This window comes from Schistocerca serialis, chromosome 4, assembly GCF_023864345.2.
Source record: "Schistocerca serialis cubense isolate TAMUIC-IGC-003099 chromosome 4, iqSchSeri2.2, whole genome shotgun sequence".
Lineage (NCBI taxonomy): Eukaryota > Metazoa > Arthropoda > Insecta > Orthoptera > Acrididae > Schistocerca > Schistocerca serialis.
The window spans coordinates 812,145,882-812,171,806 of NC_064641.1; the positions used below are offsets into that span (position 1 = coordinate 812,145,882).

General features: G+C 44.3%; 1 protein-coding gene across 1 annotated transcript in view; it reads right to left on the reverse strand.

The window, feature by feature from the left end:
- Positions 1–25,925, reverse strand: part of LOC126474789 (solute carrier family 22 member 7-like) — a 111,741-nt gene that overhangs the window by 25,614 nt on the left and 60,202 nt on the right. The window contains exon 7 of the mRNA XM_050102264.1: positions 16,656–16,870. Coding sequence (XP_049958221.1) covers positions 16,656–16,870 — 215 coding nt within the window. The remainder of the gene's footprint in view (positions 1–16,655; positions 16,871–25,925) is intronic.

Sequence of the window (25,925 nt, forward strand, 5' to 3'; positions counted from 1 at the left end):
ACACTGTAACAGTATATGGATTAATCTTATTTATTATACAGAGGGGTCCAAAAAACGTATCTACTGTTTAAAAGTCCGGAACTGGCAAACTCACTGACGGAGTTGTCTCATCTTTGGTAGTGTATTGCTTTATTTTGTTTTGTCAGATGACAGTCGCCAGATAGTCAGTGTCTTGTTCTTAGTTGCACCTAGTTACTCGAGTAAACATGGCTGACGAAAGGCTTACATTCGATGAAAGGAAGTCAGTTTTGAAGTGGTATTTTAAGTACGAAAACATTAATGAGGTTCAACGGCAATGGCGAAATGAGTATCAAACAGAGCCACCGACATGTTTAACGATTTGTCGCATTCGAGACAAATTTGAAGCCGAAGGGTGTGTGAAAGATGTACACAAACGACGACCTGGACGACCTGTAATAGTAACAAGTCTAACGAACTCCCGTCGTGTGTTACAACAATTCACTCGCTCACCACAGAGGTCTGTGAGAAAATGTGCCCGTGAAAGTGTTCAGCGAATATTGAAGACAGCAAAGTGGAAGTGCTACACGATTGCTACACGCAATGAACGAGGTCTACCCAGATCGTAGTATTGCGGGTGGTTTACTAACATGGTGCGCAACGATGAAGAGTTTGCAGAGATAATTGTGTGGTCTGTTTAGGCACAGTTCCAACTCAACGGTACAGTAAATCGGTACAGTTTCATCTACTGGGCCGCGGGACATCCGAACATCCATGTAGACAAAGCGTTCAATTTGCCAGCGGTAAATGTGTGGTGTGGGTTGTCTTATCGGGGCTTGATTGGGCCATTCTTCTTTGACGGCACAGTTACTGGTGAGGTGTACCTTCAGAAGCTTCAGACATTCATTTTGCCTGCCATCCGAGACTTCTATGGAAACGAAAGGGTTTACTTTCAACAAGATGGTGCCACAGCACGTTACCGAAAACGTGTTAGGGCGTATCTCGACGAAAATCTACCAGGAAGATGTATAGGCCAAAGAGGTGCTGTGGAGTATCCACCACGTTCCCCAGACCTAACTCCTCTGGACTTTTGCCTAAGGACAACACAAAAAGACGTCGTTTATCGACAAAAGCCACGCACATTGGATGAACTTCGAGAATCCGTCGTTCATTCATGAGCAAATATCAAACTGAACACGTTGCAGTCAGTTGTTCGTGCTGCAGTTCGGCGGCATCGTTTGTGTGTGGATGTTAATGGTGACCATTTCGAACACCTATAGTAATATCTTTAAGTTTTACTTTAAGCTACACTTTCACCAAAAATGAGACAATTCCGTCAACTAGTTTGATAGTTATGGATTTTAAACAGTGGATACATTTTGTTGGACACCTCTGTATTTCATTTTTGACCCGTGTCGTTATATTTTCTAGGTAATTCTATGCTATTTTTATTCTGATGAAGAAGTCTTAGAGCTGTAGAAACCATGGTCAAATTGACAACAATTTTATGCAGCCGAGGTGGCAACAGGTACATTCAGTAATTAACGCACGGTGGCTGGACTTCAGCCTATAACAATGTTTAAAATTTCTGATTTTAATGCTGTTTTTATTTATTTAATTATTTACTTGAAAGTTGCTTGAATCGTAATGGATCTTATCAATGTTCCATGAAGGTTAGCCGTTCGGATTTCATCAGTTAATTTAAGTAGAACTGTTTTCTGCCAGCACGCTTGGTATACGCTGGTATACGCTGCATAATACACAAGAGCTACGTCTATGTTAGTGGTATCAGATTGTAGAGCTCAAAGAGATCTAAATAACAGACCACAAGAGCATCCGTTAACCTTCATCGCTTGACACACTGTTGATTTTGGTCTTTTAAAGTTGCCCTTCCAGTACCCACAGAGCAGAAGAATGGAGATTGAGACTTAGCTGTTAAAGATAAACGCATGAGTTGGCGGGCATTTTTCTATTCCTTTCTGACGTCCACAATTCAGTATTAAATCAAATGGTTTTGCCTAAATAGTTTAGGCAGCCCATAACACGAGAGCGCAGTGGAAGCACACTTTCTTCCAAGTTGGTGTAATATTATCGATACTTCCTTTTGTTATGTTATCTAAACAAGCTAAATATACATAAAACATATTTAATGAATAACTGTGTGAATTAAAAAAGAAACATTGAAATCACGTAAGTGAAAAAGAACGCTCGTCGCCATTTCGTGTTTCACCCCAGACATTATTTGTGTGAATACGTCGATACAATGTCGCTCGTACCGTGTCTACTAGTAAACAATACAGATGAAAAAGTATGAAATAAAGTACAAATGAAAGAAAGCCGATACAAAAACAATTAAAAGTGAAAAAATAATACGTATTGCCCCTTTAAATTCAGTGTGAGTCGTAATATTTCGATTAAAGCATCATCGCGTCGGCGGACCACTAAATATATAGATTAAAAATCGACTACATCTAAAACTGATAAAATTTGAAATTTTAATATAAGTAATCTATCTCGGCAACGTGGGTAAATATTGAGAAAACAGTATCAAATCGTTGAGTCTAAGTCTTACTTAATCTATTACGAAATAAGGACACTACCGTCAGCGATACCTGCCCTCCCGCAACTGCCCGTTCAGGTCGCCACATTTGTTAAGCCTCCTCCCCCCCCCCCCTTCTTCTTCGTGGCTCGCTGCATACCGCGCGCCACGCGACTCGCGCTCGTAGTTTGAAGCGTGAGTTAGAAAACCACCATCATGTCACTGCAGGATGTTGGCCTTGTAAGACAGATTAACGCATTACTGTAAGTTCTTATGTAATTATATAAGAATGTGATGTAAAATAAATAGGTAGCTCTATTATTTAACAATTTTAGGCTAGTTAAAGACAGATTAGTTTTCATGTTTTGTATAATAAGTAATTGAAAGTTCACTAGCTATTTTGAGGTTTGGGTGCGGGGCACGCAGGACTGGAAGGGATGACGTCAAACAGAATATGTAATAACCTGCAGCCCCCATTTCCATGCCATTTATTATATGGCAACCAGTTTCGGTGATTCAGTAGACAGTCTTCAGGCATTAACTGGCCATCAGTGGCCAAAATCTATGAACTGGTTTCTGTGGACTGTAACAACGATGTTGTGTCTCCATGACAAAACATCATTGTTACAGTCTACTGAAACCAGTTCATAAATGTTGTTTACCACTGATGGAATCGTGTATATGATTAGAGTTAACGCCCTCAGCGTCAGTTATGGTCTGAAGATGGTGCATTGAAGATGGTAGCTGCATAATAAATAACGTCGGATGGAAGGCTGTAGGTGTTTCATTTCATTACATAAGTGAACGGCCGAACTCCCTCAAACCTCCAATCGCAATCAAAGATGGATACACAAAAACTGAAGTAGAAGAGGCTTTACCCATCAGTAGTGACGGTATGTACTTCTAGAAAGGGTAAATGCTGTTAACTTGTTATTTTTTAAATTTATATAGCGTTTCACCGACGGTACGACGCTAAGACCAAAATATTACTACTTATACTAAACGGACAACAGGTATTTTTTTTATTTTCTTGTTTTCGGGAGTTTTTTAGTACTGGTTTAATTTTTAAGTTAATTTTTACATAGCTTTGTGTACGATCATACGAGCAGGTCGACAAAAGGACGTAATAACGTTTGAGCATTTACCACATTACTAAGAAACATACAGAGAGTGGACCACAAGTTTTCTACTAATCTATTATCTCGAACTATATCTTTAGAACACCTCTTACAACTAGTTAACAGGGATGTCAGTGTTGTAGAAACTCTGGCGTTACAGATGGTTTTTTGATTAAGGGATGAGTAGCTACTGGATAGTAGCCAGTGGAGGATGTGAGAAGATGGTGCTCATGAAATGTTTTAACTAAAGCATCCAAGAGAGCAATAAATTTTATACTTAATGCACCTTGAAAATCTCTTAACAGAAGCAGTATGAAAAAAAAAAATATTTTTCAGACAAGAAATTTATGTTAACGTAATACAGATTTCGTCAAGCAAAGCAGCGATATATACGTGCCCAATGAAACAGTGACCGAGAGCGCAGCGGAATTATTGCCCTACTTAGCAGTTTAGCAGCAGCACTGATGATGCGTCCCTGGCCCAACTGAGCGTGCATGGCTTTGCACAACAGGAAGCACGACAATGGGAGGCTTGGCTGTGAGTGACAGCCGTGAAGACTCTGAGCAGTCTGGTGTGCCGCACAGAATCATGAACAACTCAGAGACAGCGCAGGGGGGCTTCGACAGGAGTGGCGTGAGAGCGTGAAGAGCACTGGGCCGTGGACGGCGTGCCATTTGACCGTCTTCACTGCCCAAAGCGGCACGTTCAGGGAGTTGTCTCCTCCTGCGAATGTAGATAGAGGTTACCTGCTGGTAGATAATGATAGTGGCTCTGTGTGTCTGGAGGCTTGGGCGATCACTGCCACCATGGAGGGTGGAAGCGAAAAGACACACAGAGTCTGCAGAAAGTCGTAGAGGAAGCACGACAAGCGAGTAATTGAAAGCAAAGTCAGCTGCGAAGACAGAGAAGCAAGTTCAATCTACATTCAGTGGTGTTAGCCGGATGGAGTCTGGGCCACCCCTGAGAGTACCCGACGACACGATGACGAAAGACTCGAAGACATTTTGGCGGTTCCAACTCAGTACATGGGTGCTGGACAACACAATTATGGAACACCGAGTACCATCAGCATCTTCGCTCTGAATTACTAGATCCGCATGTGACTAACAATGTTCTATTATCTTTGGAGGAAGTGCGAATGGCTATAATGAAGTTTAAAAAAAAAGCACCAGGATCTGATACAATACTGGCATAAGTACTGCTTCAGCTAGTGGACCAAATTGCGTCATATATAACAGTGTTATTAACAGAATACATTCTGCAGTGTCAGGTGCCCATAATCTGGAAAACCTCCTGTACTATTGTACTAGTAAAAACGGGAAGGCCAGATCCAAAGGAACCGAAAACTTACAGCCCCATTAGTTCGGTGAATGATTTAGCCAAAGAAGAGGGAAAAAGTTATGTGCTGCCTCCTGAGGGACCACAGAGAGTTAGTAGGCATGAACCCCTGCAGTACCGCTTCAGGTAAGGGAAATCCGCAGAGGATGCGATAAATCATGCAATGAATATTGGGAACACGTCAGATGACAGGCAAGTTATAGGCATATCAAATGATATAGCTGGGCCGTTTGATCATTTACGGCGATGTGGTCTTTTTAAGAGAGTGAAACACATATACTGTCTCAGATGTCTCTGTACCAGTCTACGAGATTACTGCACAGAGAGGCACGAGCAGTTAGAAATTACCGGACAGAAATTTGTGAAAGATATCACAAAACGCTGACCACAGGGCTCTGTACGTGGTCCAGAGTTGTGGGATGTGGGAATAGGGTCATAACTGAACCAGCTTCAGAGTATAATAAACTATAGAGGCAGCATCGCTTACGCTGACGATATGCTCATTATAGTATTAGCTAATACACATGCTAAATTAGACGAAATACTGGAGTAGTTCTTGAGAGCTTGAATAACTGGTTCGTGGAAGAGAAACTAACGATAGCATCTCATGAAGCAGTTTCTGTGTTACTAAAACGAACATTATGAACAATGAAAAAGCCCGAAATCAGAATAAATGACCAACCTTTAAAAAGAAAAGCAGTATTTAAGTATCTCTGGAATTAACATCGAAGAAAAGCAAAATTTTCATGCAAATGTAGAAATTGTGTAACAGAGAGGCATTAAAATTCCAATTAGCATAGCAACAACTGGCCGAAAAATCTTTTAGCTGCCACTAAGTGGCACAAGAAGGTACCACATCGCAATCATGTTTGCTATTATGTGCTACTGGTCGAGTGTTGAACTCATACATCAAGAAAAGTAAGGACAGTACAGGCTCTACGGCGAGCACAGATAAGTGTACACTTACGCCTGACAGGAGGGTATGGAACAACACTGACTGAGGAGCTGATATTGGGTTTTCTAGCTCTAGACACAGAACTAAGCAAAAGAGGTAAACAATGGCTATGATAAGGTACAGCCGGCCGAAGTGGCCGTGCGGTTAAAGGCGCTGCAGTCTGGAACCGCAAGACCGCTACGGTCGCAGGTTCGAATCCTGCCTCGGGCATGGATGTTTGTGATGTCCTTAGGTTAGTTAGGTTTAACTAGTTCTAAGTTCTAGGGGACTAATGACCTCAGCAGTTGAGTCCCATAGTGCTCAGAGCCATTTGAACCATTTTTGATAAGGTACAGGAGATACTGGGCACAAGAGCCGTTCGAAAAAGGGAATAAAAGCACACATTAATAGATTATGCCAAGGTATCTGGTACTGGGGAAACACAGGGATAAGAAACTACCAGTTCCTTCCTAACTCGAATCGTAGGAGCGTGAGGGGAATCGTAAGGTGCGAAGCCACTTTACAAATGTACCTTGAAAATAGATTTATTGTTGGCTCTTCAGAACACAGACCGTCAGTTCAGAAAACTTTAAGCAAACTGTGATAACCAGCATTAAGGAACATTGTTAGCTTTACAAATCCGACTGCTGATTGTAGAGTAATACTGACAATAAACAATATGTAGAAAGAATCCGAAGAATCTTTAGGTATGTTTTTTCCTTCTTAAAACAAACGTTTTACTCGAGAAATTACTCAAGACAATCAATTAGACAACAGATACACAAATACAATTTTTGCAAGTCCATTGGCAACTATGGTGACGGGGGGGGGGGGGGGGGGGCGTAGCGCCACAGTATTAGTGTTAGTTTCCCCAAAACACTATATAATAGCGTAACTGTACTCATACTTCTGCTGTAACCAGGCTGTGGGACGCATAAATGTTTTAAACTGCCGTTTAGCCACCAAACCAACAAAAGAAACAAACGGACACCGCTGTTTGTGAACATAGTGCAGATTGGTTCTCCCAGGCTCGAGTACAGCGCTCTCATAGGACTCGCACTCAGCGACCACTCCGGCTCCGCATGAACACAGCGGACAACATACCACTCAATGCACCGTGCGCTCGCTCCATCACTCTGCTAGCAGGCGAGTGACCCGACACTTCGCGGAGTATCTTCGAAACCACTACGGGAAAAGCTTGAAGGACTCGAGAGCAAGCGACACGCTGCGCACGATTAAACAGTCTTCCAGTCAAAGACCCTCAGACCAGCGTCTCTCATCGGAAGACTAAACTATGGACGACCATCGGTAACCAGCGAGGCATTACTCTGATAGAGAAGCCAAAGCGCACGGCTCAGTATGTAAGTAGCCTGTTTATATGGTTGTATTTTGGCAGCGCTATAGACTGTAATTAGTATCGCTGACAGCGCTCTCCGCCCTCGGTAATAGACCCTGTAGTTGGACGGACTAGCAGTCAGCACCTAACGAACAGACGGCAATGACATGCGTCCTTCATGGAGACTCAGCGTTGGTAGGAGATGAATGGTAAAATGATGACGGATGTAGATGGTAATGTTTGGGTAGTGGAATTATTGCCGACTATATAATTTTTGGAACTGGATGTCGCATGTGATGTGTTGGTAAATGTGCAACACCTTGTAGATAGTGGAGGCCGAAATGCACGCTATCTAACGCAGACGGGCGTGAATTCTGGAACAGGATAAGTAGTGAATTCTAATAAGAAAAGTATGCAGCTCTTCGAATACTTAACTTTTATTTATCCTTGTTGTGAATACAACGTTCTTGATGAGACATTTCATACGATCACTATCAAACTATGTAAGGCTAATGGCGCCTTGCTAGGTCGTAGCCATGGACTTAGCTGAAGGCTATTCTAACTGTCTCTCGGCAAATGAGAGAAAGGCTTCGTCAGTGTAGTCGCTAGCAAAGTCGTCGTACAACTGGGGCGAGTCCTATTCCGTATCTCGAGACCTGCCTTGTGGTGGTGCTCGGTCTGCGATCACACAGTGGCGACACGCGGGTCCGACATGTACTAAATGGACCGCGGCCGATTTAAGCTACCACCTAGCAAGTGTAGTATCTGGCGGTGACACCACAGCATGAATATGGTAAAATCTGCTAAATACATTGTTTGCTCTTCAACAGAATCTTTCCTGTTCTAATCATACGCCTCCTTTCAGTATGAGCATATAGTAGTTTGAATCCTTTTATTTAACTGGCTGTAGTTGTTGCTTGCTGTACTTTCTTAGTTCGTGTTATGAAGATTTCTGTTAGGTAAGTGACTTATGAAAAGTATGGGTTATTGTAAGGATTTCTTCCAATTCAGGGCCATTCTTTTCCGTTCATTAATTGAAGTCATGTTGTCGTTGGAGAGCAGTCAGATTGCGTTCGGCTTGAATATTGTGGGTAATAAATAAATAGGTTAAGTTTGTGTTGTCTTTGTCAGGGAAAATTCCATTGGTCAGTGTTGAAATGATAAATATAAGTAACGAGACAATAGGTTCTGTGGCACTCTGCAGTTTAAGTAAACACAAAGAAGTTTCACTTAACGTAAAGAAACAAGAATGACATACTTGCTTCTAACCAAGGGTGCTGTACGCTACCTGTCAGGTCATGGTCCGTATCCCAGATACTTAAAACTACAGACACTTGTGAATGTGGAGTAATCGGCACCCTGGAACACATCGTCTGGAGATGTGCCAATGCACAAGATGATACAAATCAGATCAGGAGCTAGTACAGCAGTCTGTAATGCAGAGAACCGCCAAAGAAACTGGTATAGGCTTGCGTATTCAATTACAGAGAGATGTAAACAAGCTGATTATGGCACAGCGTTCGGCAAGACCTCCACAAGAAAACAAGTGCCTGGCGGAGTAGTTAGATCGGTTACTGCGCTAGAATTGCAGGTTATCAAGATGTAAGTAATGTGATTCTTGAGTTTCTCCCGGCGTATTTGATAATCAAAATATCCACGGGTATGCTGCCGGTCTATAGTGTCCAACGGGCACAATAATTCGGCGATCAAACATGTCGCCATCATCAGGCGAACTGACGGACTGAGCTCCTGTGAACGTGCCGGCACGGAGATCCGTACGCTATGGCTGCTCAGAGGGAACTGGGTTCGGTCGCGGCGGCGGCCGATTTAAATACCCTCCGCCCGCGGCGCGCTCCCTCCGCCGTCCGCGCCCAGCGCCACGGTCGTGCGGTGGAACAGATTGCGACGGCGTCTGAGATGACGTCGGTGTGATGGCTCTGTCCGCCGTGGTCGTCACAACTATACGTCTGCTCGATTTACTCTTGATTAACCCGATCGCTGGTTCCCAAGCCTTGCTAAGATTATAGCCACAGTCACGGTTTATGAGGTCGTCATTGGTGCGAATTTCGATGGCTTCTCTAACAACGCTGTCCCAGTATCTCGACGTCTGTACCAGAATCCTCGTGCGGTCATACTCCATGGCGTGATTTTCCGACAAACAATGTTCAGCGACCGCCGACTTGCTCGGATACATCAGTCGAGTGTGCCTCTGGTGTTCACGGCATCGATCCTCGACAGTACGCATCGTCTGACCAATATACGACTTGCCACATTGACACGGAATCTGGTACACGCCGGTCTTCCTCAAACCGAGGTCATCTTTGGCGCTCCCCACCAGTGCACGAGTTTTATTTGGAGGATAAAACACAGTTCCGACCCGGTGTTTCTTCAGAATGCGGGCGATTTTTCCCGAAAGTGCGCCTGTGTATGGAATAAATGCAGCGCCTACCTCCTCCCTCGTGACTTCATCCATCTCAACAGGTTGTGCTGCAGTGGTTGGGCAGAGAGCACGTTGAATCTGCCACTCTGAATACCCATTTTTTCGAAATACAGTTCTCAGATGTTCCAATTCCTGGGGTACACTGTCTGCGTCAGAGATAGTGTGCGCCCTATGTACTAGAGTTTTAAGTACCCCATTCCTCTGTGAAGGGTGGTGGCAGCTGTCTGCATGCAAATACAGATCAGTGTGTGTAGCCTTCCGATACACCCCATGACCTAGGGTGCCGTCAGCCCTTCTCTTGACCAAGACGTCAAGGAAAGGTAATTTACCCTCCGTTTCGGTCTCCATAGTGAATTTGATGTTGGGGTGTATGGAGTTTAGATGTGCAAGGAAGTCAAGGAGTTTATCCATACCATGTGGCCAGATGACGAACGTGTCGTCAACGTAACGGAAAAAGCAAGTAGGTTTCCATACGGATGACGACAGGGCTTCCTCCTCGAAGTTCTCCATGTACAAATTCGCTACCACCGGTGAGAGTGGGCTACCCATGGCGACTCCCTCCGTTTGTTCGTAGTATTCTCCATTAAAAAGAAAATACGTGGAAGTCAAGACATGCCTAAAAAGTTCAGTGGTCTTCTCGTCAAACTTCTGACTAATCAATTCTAGTGACTCTCGCAGGGGTACCCTCGTAAACAAGGAAACGACGTCAAAACTCACCATGATATCTGACTCATCCAACCTGAAGCTATCAAGGCGTTTAACAAAATCCACGGAATTACGGATATGATGAGGGCATTTACCCACATAAGGACTTAATATTCCCGTCAGGTATTTGGCCAACAAATATGTAGGTGCCCTGATGTTGCTGACAATGGGGCGTAATGGTACCCCCTCTTTGTGAACCTTCGGGAGTCCATATAGTCTAGGCGGTACCGGACCTTGGGGTAACAATTTCTTAGCGTCACCCTCCGGTAAATCTGCGTCCTTGAGAAGCGCCCTCGTCTTGTTCTCCACCTTCTTTGTAGGGTCAACGCTGATCTTCCGGTAGGAATCGTCATTTAGCAGGCTCTGCATCTTATCAGTGTAGTCCTTATGGGAGACAACAACTGTAGCATTGCCTTTGTCAGCCGGTAAGACAACAATTTCAGAGCGCTCCCTCAGATCACGAATGGCCGCCCTCTCTTTACTGCTGATATTTGACTTCATCGGCTTGGAGTTCGTGAACGCACGACAAGTTTCACGACGTATTTAGTGCTGTTGAACAGGTTGGAGCTCGACTTCCGCTAGAATCAGCCGAGGAAATACGCCGTGAAACTTGTCGTGCGTTGACGAAATCCAAGCCGATGAAGTCAAATATCAGCAGTAAAGAGAGGGCGGCCATTCGTGATCTGAGGGAGCGCTCTGAAATTGTTGTCTTACCGGCTGACAAAGGCAATGCTACAGTTGTTGTCTCCCATAAGGTCTACACTGATAAGTTGCAGAGCCTGCTAAATGACGATTCCTACCGGAAGATCAGCGTTGACCCTAAAAAGAAGGTGGAGAACAAGACGAGGCCGCTTCTCAAGGACGCAGATTTACCGGAGGGTGACGCTAAGAAATTGTTACCCCAAGGTCCGGTACCGCCTAGACTATATGGACTCCCGAAGGTTCACAAAGAGGGGGTACCATTACGCCCCATTGTCAGCAACATCAGGGCACCTACATATTTGTTGGCCAAATACCTGACGGGAATATTAAGTACTTAGGTGGGTAAATGCCCTCATCATATCCGTAATTCCGTGGATTTTGTTAAACGCCTTGATAGCTTCAGGTTGGATGAGTCAGATATCATGGTGAGTTTTGACGTCGTTTCCTTGTTTACGGGGGTACCCCTGCGAGAGTCACTAGAATTGATTAGTCAGAAGTTTGACGAGAAGACCACTGAACTTTTTAGGCATGTCTTGACTTCCACGTATTTTCTTTTTAATGGAGAATACTACGAACAAACGGAGGGAGTCGCCATGGGTAGCCCACTCTCACCGGTGGTAGCGAATTTGTACATGGAGAACTTCGAGCAGGAAGCCCTGTAGTCATCCGTATGGAAACCTGCTTGCTTTTACCGTTACGTTGACGACACGTTCGTCATCTGGCCACATGGTATGGATAAACTCCTTGACTTCCTTACACATCTAAACTCCATACACCCCAACATCAAATTCACTATGGAGACCGAAACGGAGGGTAAATTACCTTTCCTTGACGTCTTGGTCAAGAGAAGGGCTGACGGCACCCTAGGTCATGGGGTGTATCGGAAGGCTACACACACTGATCTGTATTTGCACGCAGACAGCTGCCACCACCCTTCACAGAGGAATGGGGTACTTAAAACTCTAGTACATAGGGTGCGCACTATCTCTGACGCAGAGAGTCTACCCCAGGAATTGGAACATCTGAGAACTGTATTTCGAAAAAATGGGTACTCAGAGTGGCAGATTCAACGTGCTCTCCGCCCAACCACTGCTGCACAACCTGTTGAGATGGATGAAGTCACGAGGGAGGAGGTAGGCGCTGCATTTATTCCATACACAGGCGCACTTTCGGGAAAAATCGCCCGCATTCTGAAGAAACACCGGGTCGGAACTGTGTTTTATCCTCCAAATAAAACTCGTGCACTGGTGGGGAGCGCCAAAGATGACCTCGGTTTGAGGAAGGCCGGCGTGTACCTGATTCCGTGTCAATGTGGCAAGTCGTATATTGGTCAGACGATGCGTACCGTCGAGGATCGATGCCGTGAACACCAGAGGCACACTCGACTGATGTATCCGAGCAAGTCGGCGGTCGCTGAACATTGTTTGTCGGAAAATCACGCCATGGAGTATGACCGCACGAGGATTCTGGTACAGACGTCGAGATACTGGAACAGCGTTGTTAGAGAGGCCATCGAAATACGCACCAATGACGACCTCATAAACCGTGACTGTGGCTATAATCTTAGCAAGGCTTGGGAACCAGCGATCGGGTTAATCAAGAGTAAATCGAGCAGACGTATAGTTGTGACGACCACGGCGGACAGAGCCATCACACCGACGTCATCTCAGACGCCGCCGCAATCTGTTCCACCGCACGACCGTGGCGCTGGGCGCGGACGGCGGAGGGAGCGCGCCGCGGGCGGAGGGTATTTAAATCGGCCGCCACCGCGACCGAACCCAGTTCCCTCTGAGCAGCCATAGCGTACGGATCTCCGTGCCGGCACGTTCACAGGAGCTCAGTCCGTCAGTTCACCTGATGATGGCGACATGTTTGATCGCCGAAATATTGTGCCCGTTAGACACTATAGACCGGCAGCATACCCGTGGATATTTTGATGAAGATGTAAGTAAGTTTGAGCGTAGTGTTTATAGTCGGCGCATGAGCGATGGGACTCAGTATCTCCGTGGTAGCGATGAAGTGGGCATTTTCCCTTACGACCATTTCACCAGTGTACCATGAATGTCAGGAATCCGATAATACATCTAATCTCTGACATCGTTGCGAAAGGAAAAAGATCCTGCAAGAACGGGAACAACGACGACTGAAGAGAATCGTTCAACCGTCACAGAAGCGCAACCCTTCCGCAAATTGCAGCCAATTTAAATGCTGGACCATCAGAAAGTGTTAGCGTGCGAACCATTCTACGGAATATCATCGATATGGGCTTTCGGAGTTGGAGGCCCAGCCGTGAACCATTGATGACAGCACGACACAAAGCTTTACGCGTCACCTGGGCCCCTCGACACCGACATTGGACTGTTGGTGACTGGAAACGAGTTGCCTAGTCGGACTAGCCTCGTTTCAAATTGTATCGAGCGGATGAACGTGTACAAGTATGGAGACAACCTCATGAATCCATGGACCCTGCAAGTCAGCATGGGACTGTTGAAACTGGTGGAGGCTTTATAACAGTGTCGGAAGTGAGCAGTTGGAGGGATATGGGTCACCTGACATGTCTAAATACGACTCTGACATGTGACACGTACTTAAATATCCTGTCTGATCACCTACATCCATTCGTGTCCATTGTGTAATCAGACGGACTTGGGCAACTCCAGCAGGACAATGCGGTGCCCAGCACGTCCAGAATTACTACAGTGTGGCTGCAAGAACATTCTTCTGAGTTTAAAAACATCGGCTGGCCACCAAAGTCGGCGGACATGAGCGTTATTGAGCATGTTTGGAATGCCTTGCAGCGTGCTGTTCAGAAGAGATCTCCACGCCCTCAAACTGATTTATGGACAGCTTTGAAGGATCGTTGTGTAGATACCCCCCAGCACTACGTGAGACATTTTAAGCTCATGCCACATCGTGTTGCGGCACTTCGAAGTGCTCGTAGGGGCCATCTACGATACTGGGCAGATGTACTAGTATCTTTTGCTCTTCATTATTTAATAAGGAATAACGAACTGTGGCACAACCTGAAACCGCAGACATATAAAATAATAATGAACTACAAGCCTACATAGCTGGGAGAAAACGACGAATAGACCAAACATTGCCTGACATCCACTTAATGTTCAGAAAGCAATGAGAAGACGAGCCTTTGGAAGGACCTGGAAGGACTTCGTGAGACCCTGATGCCATCTCGCAATCTCGTCACCTTATATGGCACAGCAGCACAGCCCTGTGAATCCTGTCTTAGTGCACCTGGGGCTAACCATCCCGACAGATATGTTGTTTGGTTCCGATACCAAGTGCATTGTAATGTTGTTTAGTGTATTGCTGCGTGATGTAGTGAAGTCCAGAATACGGACCAGTAGCCGATACATTCCGGATTCCGGGTAAACAGATATCTGTGCACCAGATGGCCAAATGATAGCACATAGAGCTTTTCTTTTCTCACTTTGTATGACATTTCACTATGTAGATATTCCCTCTTAAATAACATTACGTTTAGTTACAACTATCACATTTGAAAGTACCCAAATCATAAGTGCAATATTCATGCCAATTCGTGTGCAACATTCAGTCTGTTCTTTTATGCAGATTGAAAGAAAGTGGCAAATGAAACAAAAAAGTAAAAGAGTATGGGCTAGAGTCAGCTGGGACTTGTTAAAATACGAGGCATCATCTCCTGTTCTGGCACGAGGAAAAGTCATGCTGACGAGACATAACCTGAGGTGAAATGTGCCATGAGCTCTTTATCAGTGTTGCACGAGAGGTGAACTGGTTGTGGTTGAAAAAAAAAAAAAACACCTACGTGCAGGTGATTGTGTCAGGTTCTGTTTCAGAGTTTGTGTGTCACTGTTGTATTATCATTAAGAAGGGATCACTGCAATGCCTATTACTGGTATCGAAAATAGGTTTCAGTAAAGGATTCTAGGTGAACTGTATCCCAGAGCGTACCTCACGTTTTTCAAAAATGGCTCTTAGCACTATGGGACTCAACTTCTGAGGTCATCAGTCCCCTATAACTTAGAACTACTTAAACCTCACTAACCTAAAGACATCGCACACATCCATGCCCGGTGCAGGATTCGAACTTGCGACCGTAGCGGTCGCGCGGTTCCAGACTGTAGCGCCTAGAACCGCTCGGCCACTCCGGCCAGTCCTCACTCTTTTCGATTTTGTTTAACTGATTTAATTTTGGATACATAATAGCAGGCCTAGTTCGAATTACTGGTCGGATTTATGTGGTTCTTTTGTCAGTATAAGAGTAGGCTGTCTCCAAGTGTTCTGTTTCTCTAACGTCTATTGTTTATTGTTAATTAGAGGAATCTGTGGTAGTTTGGGGCTTTATTTTCTTGACTATGGTGTCTACTCAGTTATTATGCTTTTCCTGGCATTAATTCTAGCTTGTTTTCAGTGCCTTTTGCTGTCAGTGTTGTCTGTTATTGCAAATCTACGTCTGTCTGAGGAGCAAGAATTTTACTGGCTTGGATTATTTTGTTACATATTAAGTTAATGTGTATTTTTTTTCTCAGATGAAAACCTTGTCTGTTGTAGGCTGATCGATTCGAATGATGGGCAGTTTCAGATAATTTATCGAGGAGGTGGACCTGCATACAGACAAGACCGTCGTAAAGTGTATTTCTTGGATTGGGTGCTGGTCACCTTTCTTGTATAACAATTTTTCTCATGCTCTCTGTTTTGTTGCATTATGTCATTAATAAATGTGTTTCAAATTTGTTGAGCAACTACACCCATACAGTCCTCAGCCACTTTCCGCAGCTACCATTTCCTGCGTCACACCTGCAAGACTATACATCACTATACAATTCCATTGTTACTACACACAATGTGCCACCTGCAGAGTGTCAACAAAATCGTTGAAATTTCAGTACATTTGGAACTGAAGACATAATTCGGATATCTGTTTAGTGAATAAAATATTACTTAAGAAATGCTTAACTTGTAATTGCTGAAGTTTTCCCTCTAATGTTTAGATCGATCTGTGAATGTTTGAGTGCCAGAAGGTATTCGTTTTGTCACTGTCTTTCTACGCCGATGTTTTTCAGGTTGTGAAATCTGATGATAAAAACGATTTCATTTGATTTCTGTCAAAATGTAGCTCTACATGTTAACATTAAGTGCACATACATATCTGTTATCCACCGACCATTTGGCTCTTGGAAATGGCCTGATTGTGGTACAGTCAGTCAATTTCATCCATAGCACTTTCATTAATCACTCCAAGAATTCAGTGACTGATACATCCCGAAAGCAGGGTGGGGTACAACGCATCAGAGTTTGCACTGAAGTGAATTCTTTCGTTGAATTTGTGTTGGTTACAGGTTTAACCACAGGCGCTTTACGTCACCAGAACGAGACTAACAGAGTCGCAGTTCTAAACATATCGTTCTGAAATTCAGTACGCTATGCTTCCGATAAAGTATGAGATGCTAATGAGTGGCTTCAACGATTACGAAAGAACAGCTAAGTGACAGGAAGGGAACGCAGAATGTCATACAACGTGGGAGAAATACTGCACGACACAACAGAGCTTCCAGAGGAATGTTTACAGTCTACCTACGGCTTACCATGCAGCATGCAGGCGGTGGCCGCGCAGGTGACCCCTGCCAGCAGAGCACAGCCCACACCGATCCAGCGGCGGCCGAAGCGCGCCGCGCAGACGTGGACGGTGCAGACAGAGGGCAGCTGCACCGCGCCCTGCGCCACCAGCGTCAGGAAGGGATTCACGCCCACACCACCAGCCAGCAATACCAGCGAGTACTGCGTCAGTACGTGCGCAGACCTGCTCGAAGCAGTAAATAATTTGAGGTAAATAGTAAGTCGTCTGCTTGCTCTCCTGGTCATATCTTCCATCTCTAGCTATCATATGAATTTCAATTGTGTTACAATTTTTCTGTGTAATATCTATGTACTTGACTGTCTTTTGCACTATAGATAAGAGGATTTAATTTCTTAGTACCAGGGTTAGCAAGAAAGACTTAATTCTCAGCCAGCCGAGGTGGCCGAGCGGTTCTAGGCACTACAGTCTGGAACCGCGCGACCGATACGGTCGCAGGTTCGAATCCTGCTTTGGGCATGGATGTGTGTAATGTCCTTAGGTTAGCTAGGTTTAAGTAGTTCCAAGTTCTAGGGGACTGATGACCTCTGAAGTTAAGTCCCATAGTGCTCAGAGCCATTTGAACCATTTGAATTTAATTCTCATCTCAATAAAACAATTATTATTTTGCACAGAGGTGACAAACGTCACGTGATACCTCCTAATTAGGTGTTGCACCTCCTTTTGCTCGTAGGGCAGCAAATCTACGTGCCAGTTCGTTGGAAATAACCGGCAGAAGTGTTCTGCGATGCTCCGTAGCCCTCCATAACTCTGAATATTTTCCCGGTATAGGATTTTGAGCACAAAGTGACCTCCAGCTTATGTCCCACAAATGTTCGGTGGGATTGATGTCAAGCGATCTGGGTGCAAATATAATTTGCTCGAATCATCCTGAATGTTCTTCAAACAAATCGGGAACAATTGTTGCCCGGTGGCTAGGATGAGTAAAATCTGTAAGTAGGCTGTTTATGTTTTCTCTATGTAAGTAGGCTGTTTACGTTTTCTCTATGTAAGTAGGCTGCTTATGTTTTCTTATTGGCAACGTTACGTAGCGCTCAATATGAAAATCACTGGCTGTGCTGTGTGCAGTCTGTGGCTAGTTTGCATTGTTGTCTGCCATTGTAGTGTTGGGCAGCGGCAGCAGGATGTGAACAGCGCGTAGCGTTGCGCAGTTGGAGGTGAGCCGCCAGCAGTGGTGGATGTGGGGAGAGAGATGGCGGAGGTTTGTAATTTGTTATGAACTGCTATATTTATATATGATGATATCAAGGTAAATACATTGTTTGTTCTCTATTAATGTCTTTCATTTGCTAACTATCCCTATCAGTAGTTAGTGCCTTCCATAGTTTGAATCTTTTATTTAGCTGGTAGTAGTGGCCCCTGCTGTATTGCAGTAGCTTGAGCAGCGAAGATTTTTGTGAGGTAAGCGATTTGTGAAGGTACAGTTTAATGTTAGTCAGGGCCATTCTTTTGTAGGGAATTTTGAAAGTCAGATTGCGTTGCGCTAACAAAATATTGTGTGTCAGTTTAAGCACAGTCTTGTATAATTGTTTAAAGGGGACGTTTCAAATCTTCCTCGTTGTTTGGGAACATGAAGTCCATTAATAGCAGCAAATGGTGTGCAAGTATCCAAGCATAACAATTTCCAATCAATGATTGGTTAACTTGGACCAGAGGATCCACTAAATTTCATGTAAACACAGCACTCACTATTGTGTATCCACCCTCAGCCTGAATAATGCCTTTTTGACAACCTGGGTCCAAGGTTTCGTGGGTTCTGCGTCTCACTCTCTCATCAGCTCTTACCAACCGAAATCGAGACACATCTGAGCAGGCCACGGTTCCCTCTTGGAACAGGGTCCAACGGACATGGTCACAAGCACTAGAGAGGTGCTGTAGATGTGCTGTTAGCAAAGACAATCTTCACGGTCGTCAGTTGCCATAGCCCATTACCGTTAAATTGCGCGGCACTCTCCTTATGGATACGTTCGTCATACGTCCCAGATTGATTTCTGTGTTTCTTCCAAGCAATTTTCTTACCTGTTACCACTGACAACTCTACGCGAACGCCGCTGCTCTCGGTCCTTAAGTGAAGGCCGTCGGCTTTTGCTTTGTAGGTGATGAGGGGCACTGCCCGAAATGTGGTATTCTCGGCGCGCAGTCCGGAACCGTGCGACTGCTACGGTAGCAGGTTCGAATCCTGCCTCGGGCATGGATGTGTGTGATGTCCTTAGATTAGTTAGGTTTCAGTAGTTCTAAGTTCTAGGGGACTGATAACCACAGCAGTTGAGTCCCATAGTGCTCAGAGCCATTTCTTTGGTATTCTCGGCAAATTCCTGATAATGTAGAACTCTGAATACTCAATTCCCTAACGATTTCCTAAATGGCATCCGAAATGGATTGTCCCATGCTTCCAACTCTAACAACCATTCCTCGTTGAAAGTGTGTGGATTCCCGTTGTACGACTAACATCATTTCGGAAACCTTTTCACGTGAGTAGAAATGACAGCTCCGCAAATGCACTGCCCTTTTATACCTGGTGTACGCGATACTACCGGCATCTGTATATGTGCGTATCCCTATCACATAACTTAAATCACTTCAGTGTGTTCCTATGCATTTTCACCTGTCTATTCTGCATTCCCAGCATATACAATCGTGTCCTATGTAGAACGAGCTATGGCGTTGTCTGGCAGCAAAACCTTCAGGGGCAGCTCATCGCACAGCTATCTCTTGACAGTCTCCAATAACACTGTCACCAGATTTCCATAGTATGCACTTGTGATGGTGTGCCCCTCACGAACATAATCTGCTACCATCAGATCAAGAGATTCCCAAAAACTATGTTACGCCCGCTCCAGGCCAACGAAGCCCAACAAACGACAGACACAAGATTTCGTCGAAACTTAGTCGCCAGTGCATTGGCGTTCGGCTTCTCATCCTCACCAAATCAAAGGTCTTTGGGCCAAGGGATTCAGCAATGTGGCTGACGTAGCTGTCGTTATTGTTATAAAGCAGCGTTTTAGTTACAATTCCTACGGCAGATGTTATAAGGGAGTTGTAGGAATAGCAGTTACATCTGCAGCATTTATTTCAGTGCAAGAAGCTCATCATCAGAAGAAATGTAGAAGAAGAAACGACACTGGTGGACGATCACTCTTCTAAAAGCAGGGAGCAGTGTGGTGGGTCAAAATTAATGTCTACCTGAATGCTAAATCGGAATTAGCCTACTTCATAACTTTTTTTTCCGAAGGGAAGCTACAGATTTCAAATTGTGTTTGACTTGTGTTGCCGTAAAATTTCCAAACTTGACTCTTGTTTTAGGAGAGATGTACCTGCTGCACAAACATTAACGGTCACTCCGGATTTTGTTCGTTTCTCTCTGTCGTTCACTGCGAGAAGATGTAAGTAAAGGCATCATCTTCTTTCTCACGCCCTGCACGTTTATTTCTTACGGTTCACTTGCTCCCCTCCAAGTGTTTGATCTTTTCCATTTCCTTGCTTAATAACTGTTCGTAGAGGACCACACAAGTGACCGTTCACGATAAAACTATATCAACGTCAACGCTCTCTCCATAATCCACTCCATAATTCATTACTTTTTATCACAGGAAACACACACACTCTTGGCGAGAGCGGGCATTGCGTACAGGGTAAACAGAAACGGCTGAAATTGAGTTTCTCATGAGAGGCACAAATCGAACTGAATGTTTTATTACCCGGTTGGCTCTGTAATTTAACAGTCAACTACTGAAGTTTAACACGTAAGCTGTAGAGTTTCTGATGATGGTCTTGTCAAATTTAAGAGTGAAACAGTGGAATAAATCAAATGAACCGCACCTGTTGGCTGTCCTCAAAATCATAAGTACACACTCGTTCCAGAGAAACAGCAAATCGCTACAGAACCAACGAACATTCGACTTAGCACATACAGTAAAAAGACAAAAGGCACGAGGCCAGCCAAACGCCAATTATTTGATGTTATCGCCAGTAGACCGAACTCCTACGATGGCCAACCGCTTCGTTGGTTCCAATTTGTCGCCCGTACAGGATAAGCAAATTTCGGTCAACGGAGAGGTTAGCTGTCGTTCGTTGGTCTCCGTTTGTCTTACGAGCAAACGCCTTTGGCATATGATGTGTGAGTCCTCGCCTTTTCAGCGTTGGTGAACCATCCGTCTTGTTTCCACTGGTTGGTGTGCCTCTTTGCAATGGGATCATCTTGATATCTCCGAGTATATTAATCAGTTAAAAATGTACACTATCCTGAAACAAGTTCCACATTTCCTGTACTGCAGTGGTTCAGCAGACCCCTTTCATGAGCCTGAGCTATTGCGCCTCCGAGCGAGAGAGAACTTCTGCCATGCTTACCTTGTCGTCCGAGACTCCACATTTTGCACCAACGCTTCAAGGGCTTTACGTATATTTTTGAACATAAAGGACTCAGACTAACTCGTGATACCTCAAACGGAGAAGATTGGCATCGTTTTTCTCGATCTTTGTAGAGCACATCGGACGCTGGAGAAGCGAAGCGCTCCTAGTGACTGGAAAAAAGCCCAGGTCATACTAGTGTTCAAGAAGGTTCCTCGAGCAGACGCATAAGACTATACACGAGGGTCATTTCTAAAGCAGTAACCCATAGCGCACCTTGCCGGCGCATTGTGTCACGTGACATCCGTTCACATCCTGTCAAGTGACGTCCGTTCACGATCGACCACTCTTGGCCAGACTCTCCCTACGTCGCCATTACATTTCACCTCTCTGCCGGTGTTGGCTGTATGGTTATACTGCTTCGTTTGTCGCCATGTCGATCAGTAAACCCGCCGTTTGTGAAGTGCCATCGTTAATCCGTTCTTAAATGCGAAACAAGTTCGTCGTACTGAAATTCACATCTGCGTGTTGATTTTTATGTTCAGGTTAAAGTATGATGGAAATGTACATAAATGATGTAGGCTGTTTGACGAAGGATAGACAAATGTTCATGACGAAGAACGACTTGGATGGCCTACTGTCCTGAATGAAGGCTTGGCATAAAAGGATGATGAGGTAATTCCTCAAACCGGCCGCTTCACTATTGACGATCTGCGTGAAAAATTTCCACAAGCTTCAAGATCAGTAGTTTTGGCCATTGTTACTGGAAAACTTCACTATAAAAGTTATGTTCGTGATGGGTGCCGAAAATGTTGAATGAAGAACACAAAACAAAGCGAATGGCACAATCGTTGTCTGTTTTGACGCGGCGTCACAAGAATGGTGACTCGTTCTTGAGTCGCATACTGACCAGTGATGTAACGTAGATTGCGTCGAGTGAGTGACATCATTCAAAGTCCCCGACGAAACCACCAAAACTCAAACACGAACCTGCAACACGGACAATCGGTGTTTTGGGACGAAAGTCGTTCTTCTGAGAGCCCTTTTGCCAAGGGGAATGATAGTAAATGGTGAGAGGTACTAGAGCTCATAAGCACTATTCAAAATCGCCTGCGGGGACAGCTCTCTAGCGGCGTCGTTGTGCTTCGTGAGAATGCTCGGTCTCACATTGCGCGAAACACAAAGACGTAAATGGACAAGTATCATTGGGATTTACTGGGTCATCTGCCTTGCACCTCTGGCTTAGCATCGTCAGATTTTCATCTCCTTCCTAAACTCAAGGAATTTCTTGGTGAAAATGATAAAATGTTGAAAGAAAGTTTTAATAATTCGTTATAGGTCAGTCACAAAATTATTTGAAGCTGGGATCCAAAAGCTGGTGCCACGACTTGGCAAATGTTTAAATGTTCATCTTGTCTACGTTGAAGAGTGAAAAAAATATGCATGTTGTAGCCTGTGATACAATGTACAAATTCCTTTTACTCCATTACAAATCGTTTTCTTACTTCAAAAATGACCCTGGTACATATACTCCTGACGTCGGTCAGTTGTAGTATTTTGGAATACAGTTTTAAAAAAATGGTTCAAATGGCTCTGAGCACTATGGGACTTAACTTCTGAGGTCATCAGTCCCCTAGAACTTAGAACTATTTAAACCTTAACCAACCTAAGGACATCACACACATCTATGCCCAAGGCAGGATTCGAACCTGCCACCGCAGCGGTCGCGCGGCTCCAGACTGTAGCGCCTAGAACCGCTCGGCCACCCCAGCCGGCGAATTTGAGCTATCTCTGTTAGTCCACGTGACCCAGAAAGCTACCAGGTTGATGCTGTGTACAATGAATTTTGAGAGATGTTCAACACTGTTGTTATTACTGCCTAATGAGCAAAATATTAGTGAAAGAACTGTCAAAGTAAAAGAATTCTTAGTAGACAGAATACAAGACCTCACTTTCAACGAAGGTAAATTTTTTGACTCAAATCTATCATGAGTCCTACCCCAAGCCAATGTTGAGGACCATAACTTTTCGATATGTATGTAGGTGGCGTATCGGATAACGTTAGAATTTCCGTGACACTTGCGAAGAGAGGACAGCAATTTGTAGCGAAACGTAAGAAGAACTGGAGAGTATCGACGCTTGGGGCAGTGACTGGAATCTGGCTCTCAAAAGGAAATAAATAACGTACTGCTCGCAAATAGGCAGAAATCCCTGTTATTGTCTGATTACCCGATTGCAGAGCATTCTCTGGAAGGAGTCACATAAAATATGTAGGAGTCCAAGTAAGGAGTGATTTCTAGTGCAATGGCCGCATATAATTAATAGCAGGTAAGGCATATACAAGACTGAGATTCTTTGGAATAATCCTCAGGAAGTGTGGTCCAGAAGTCCACCCATAACGGAGGTAGCTTACAAAACTCTATTTAGACTTACAGTTGAATGTTGCTTGTCAATGACCTATTCCAGGAATAAAGGATGAAGGAAATAGAGATGATCCAAAGAAGAACAGTCCATTTCACTATAGGTTCATTTAAAAACAGCGCGTTTCATTGTACATTCATTTACCAATTGCGAAAGCATCACGGAGATGTTCAGCCAACTCTACTGCCATAGTCTGCAAGAGAGGTGTTCTGCACCCCGGTGTGGTTTACTATAGACGTTCCGAGAGTGTACTTTCGTAGAAGAATCCACCCATACACCGCCAAAGTATATAAAGGCAAAACTAAAGGTATTTGAGTCGACATGGGGTAGCGTCTTTGATTAGTAATCAAAACCTCCTAGCTTCCGTGTTCGACAACCGCCACCGCTTAAATTTTGATTAATAATCAGCATTAGCGGTCGAAGACTTCTGGCATATTTAGTCACCCTCATTATGTTAACGGTCTTGTCAAAGAGGGCGGAGAAGCGGACACAGGTTTAGGTGGGGAACTACCCCTACAGGCGGAAGAATTATCAATGATCAATGACGTGAAGATGTAGAAGGAAATGGAAACCACTGCATTAGACATACATAACGTGAATCCACAGGACACGTGGCCTGTATTTGAAAAAGCGTCACGGCGATCACTCCATCGGCGAAAGGCACTGATACAGTGCCTCATTCGTATCTCCGTGAGGAGACTGCCAAGGGGGACCATGAGAAAAAGATTGAATAACGAAAGGAAGGTTAACGACCCACGAGTGGTGGAGTGGTGCGTCAGAAGCTTAAACGTGGTAGCGAAGCTAACAAACCTGAAAAGGGAAATGCAAAGGCCCAATCTAGATATAGGAGGGGTCAGTGAAGTGAAATGGAAAGAAGACAAAGATTTGTGTTCAGATGAGTAATATCAACAACAGCAGAAAATAGTTTAACGGATGTTGGATTCGTTATGAATAGGAAGGTAGGGAAGAGAGTGTGCTACGGTGAACAGTTTAGTGATAACTTTGTTCTTATCAGAATCGACAGCAAACCAACACCAGCAGCTATAGCTCAGGTATATATACCAACATCGCAAGCTGAAGAGGTAGAGAAAATATATGAAGGTATTGAAAGGGTAATACAGTACGTAAAGGGAAACGAAAAACTAATAGACATGGACATGAGAGATGGGAATGCAGTTGTAGCGGAAGGAGAGCAAGAAATGGTTACAGGAGAATATGGACTGGGGATAAGGAATGAGAGAGGAGAAAGACTGAGTTCTGTAATAAATTTCAGCTAGTAGTTGCGAAAACTCTGTTCAAAAACCACAGGAGGAGGAGGAGGTATAGAAGTGTTAAGGAATGACGAGATACGCTTGAACACGAACTATATAAATACAGCGATAAGGAATAGCTAAGTAGGCAGTACAGCTGAAGTGGAGTAGACGTCTCTAGAAAGGGCAATCACAGAAGCTGCAAAGGAAAACGTATGTGCAAAGAAGATTACTGCGAATGAACCATGGGTAACAGAAGAGATACTTCCGTTGTTCGATGAAAGAAGGATGTACAAAAATGTTTAGGGAAAGTCAGGAATACAGAAATACAAGTCACCGAGAAATGAAATAAACAGGAAGTGCAGAGAAGCTAGGACGAAATGGATGAGCGAAAAATGTGAAGAAATCTAAAAAAAATTGTGGTCGTAAAGGACTGACACAGCAAGTCAAAACAACCTTCGGTGAAATTTAAAGCAAGGGTGTTAACATTAATAGTGCAAAGGAAATACCATTGTTAAATGCAGAGCAAAGAGCGGGTACATGGTGAGGTTACATATAAGGCATCTATGAGCGCGAAGATTTGTCTGATGTGACAGAAGAAGAAACAGGAATCGATTTAGAAGAGATGGAATTTGAAAGAGTTTTGGAGGACTTAAGATCAAATAAGGCGGAAGGGATTGATAACATTCCATCAGAAGTTTTTAATCAATGAAGGGGTGGGGGTGGGGGGGCGAGGAAGTGACGACAAAACGACTGTTCACATTGTGCAGAATGTACGACTCTGGCGACATACCATCTGACTTTCGCCAAAATATCATTCACACAGCTCCGAAGTGTAGAAGAGCTGATAAGTGCGTGAGTCATCGCTCAAAAAGCTACACAGTTCATGTATCCAGGTTTGTGACAAGAATAATGTACAGGAAAACGGAAAGGAAAGTTGATGATATGTTAGATGGCGATCAGTTTGGATTTAGGAAAGGTAAATTTACGAGACAAGCAATTCTGACACTGATGTTGGTAATGGAAGCAAGACTAAAGGAAAATCAAGATACATTCCTACGATTTGTCCGCCTGGAAAACGCATTCGACAGTGAAATATGGAGCAAGGCTATCGAAATTCTGAGAAATATCGGAGTATGCTATAGGGAGAGAGGAGTCAAGAGAGATAATAAGAATGGGCGGCCAACAACGAAGCGCTGAGA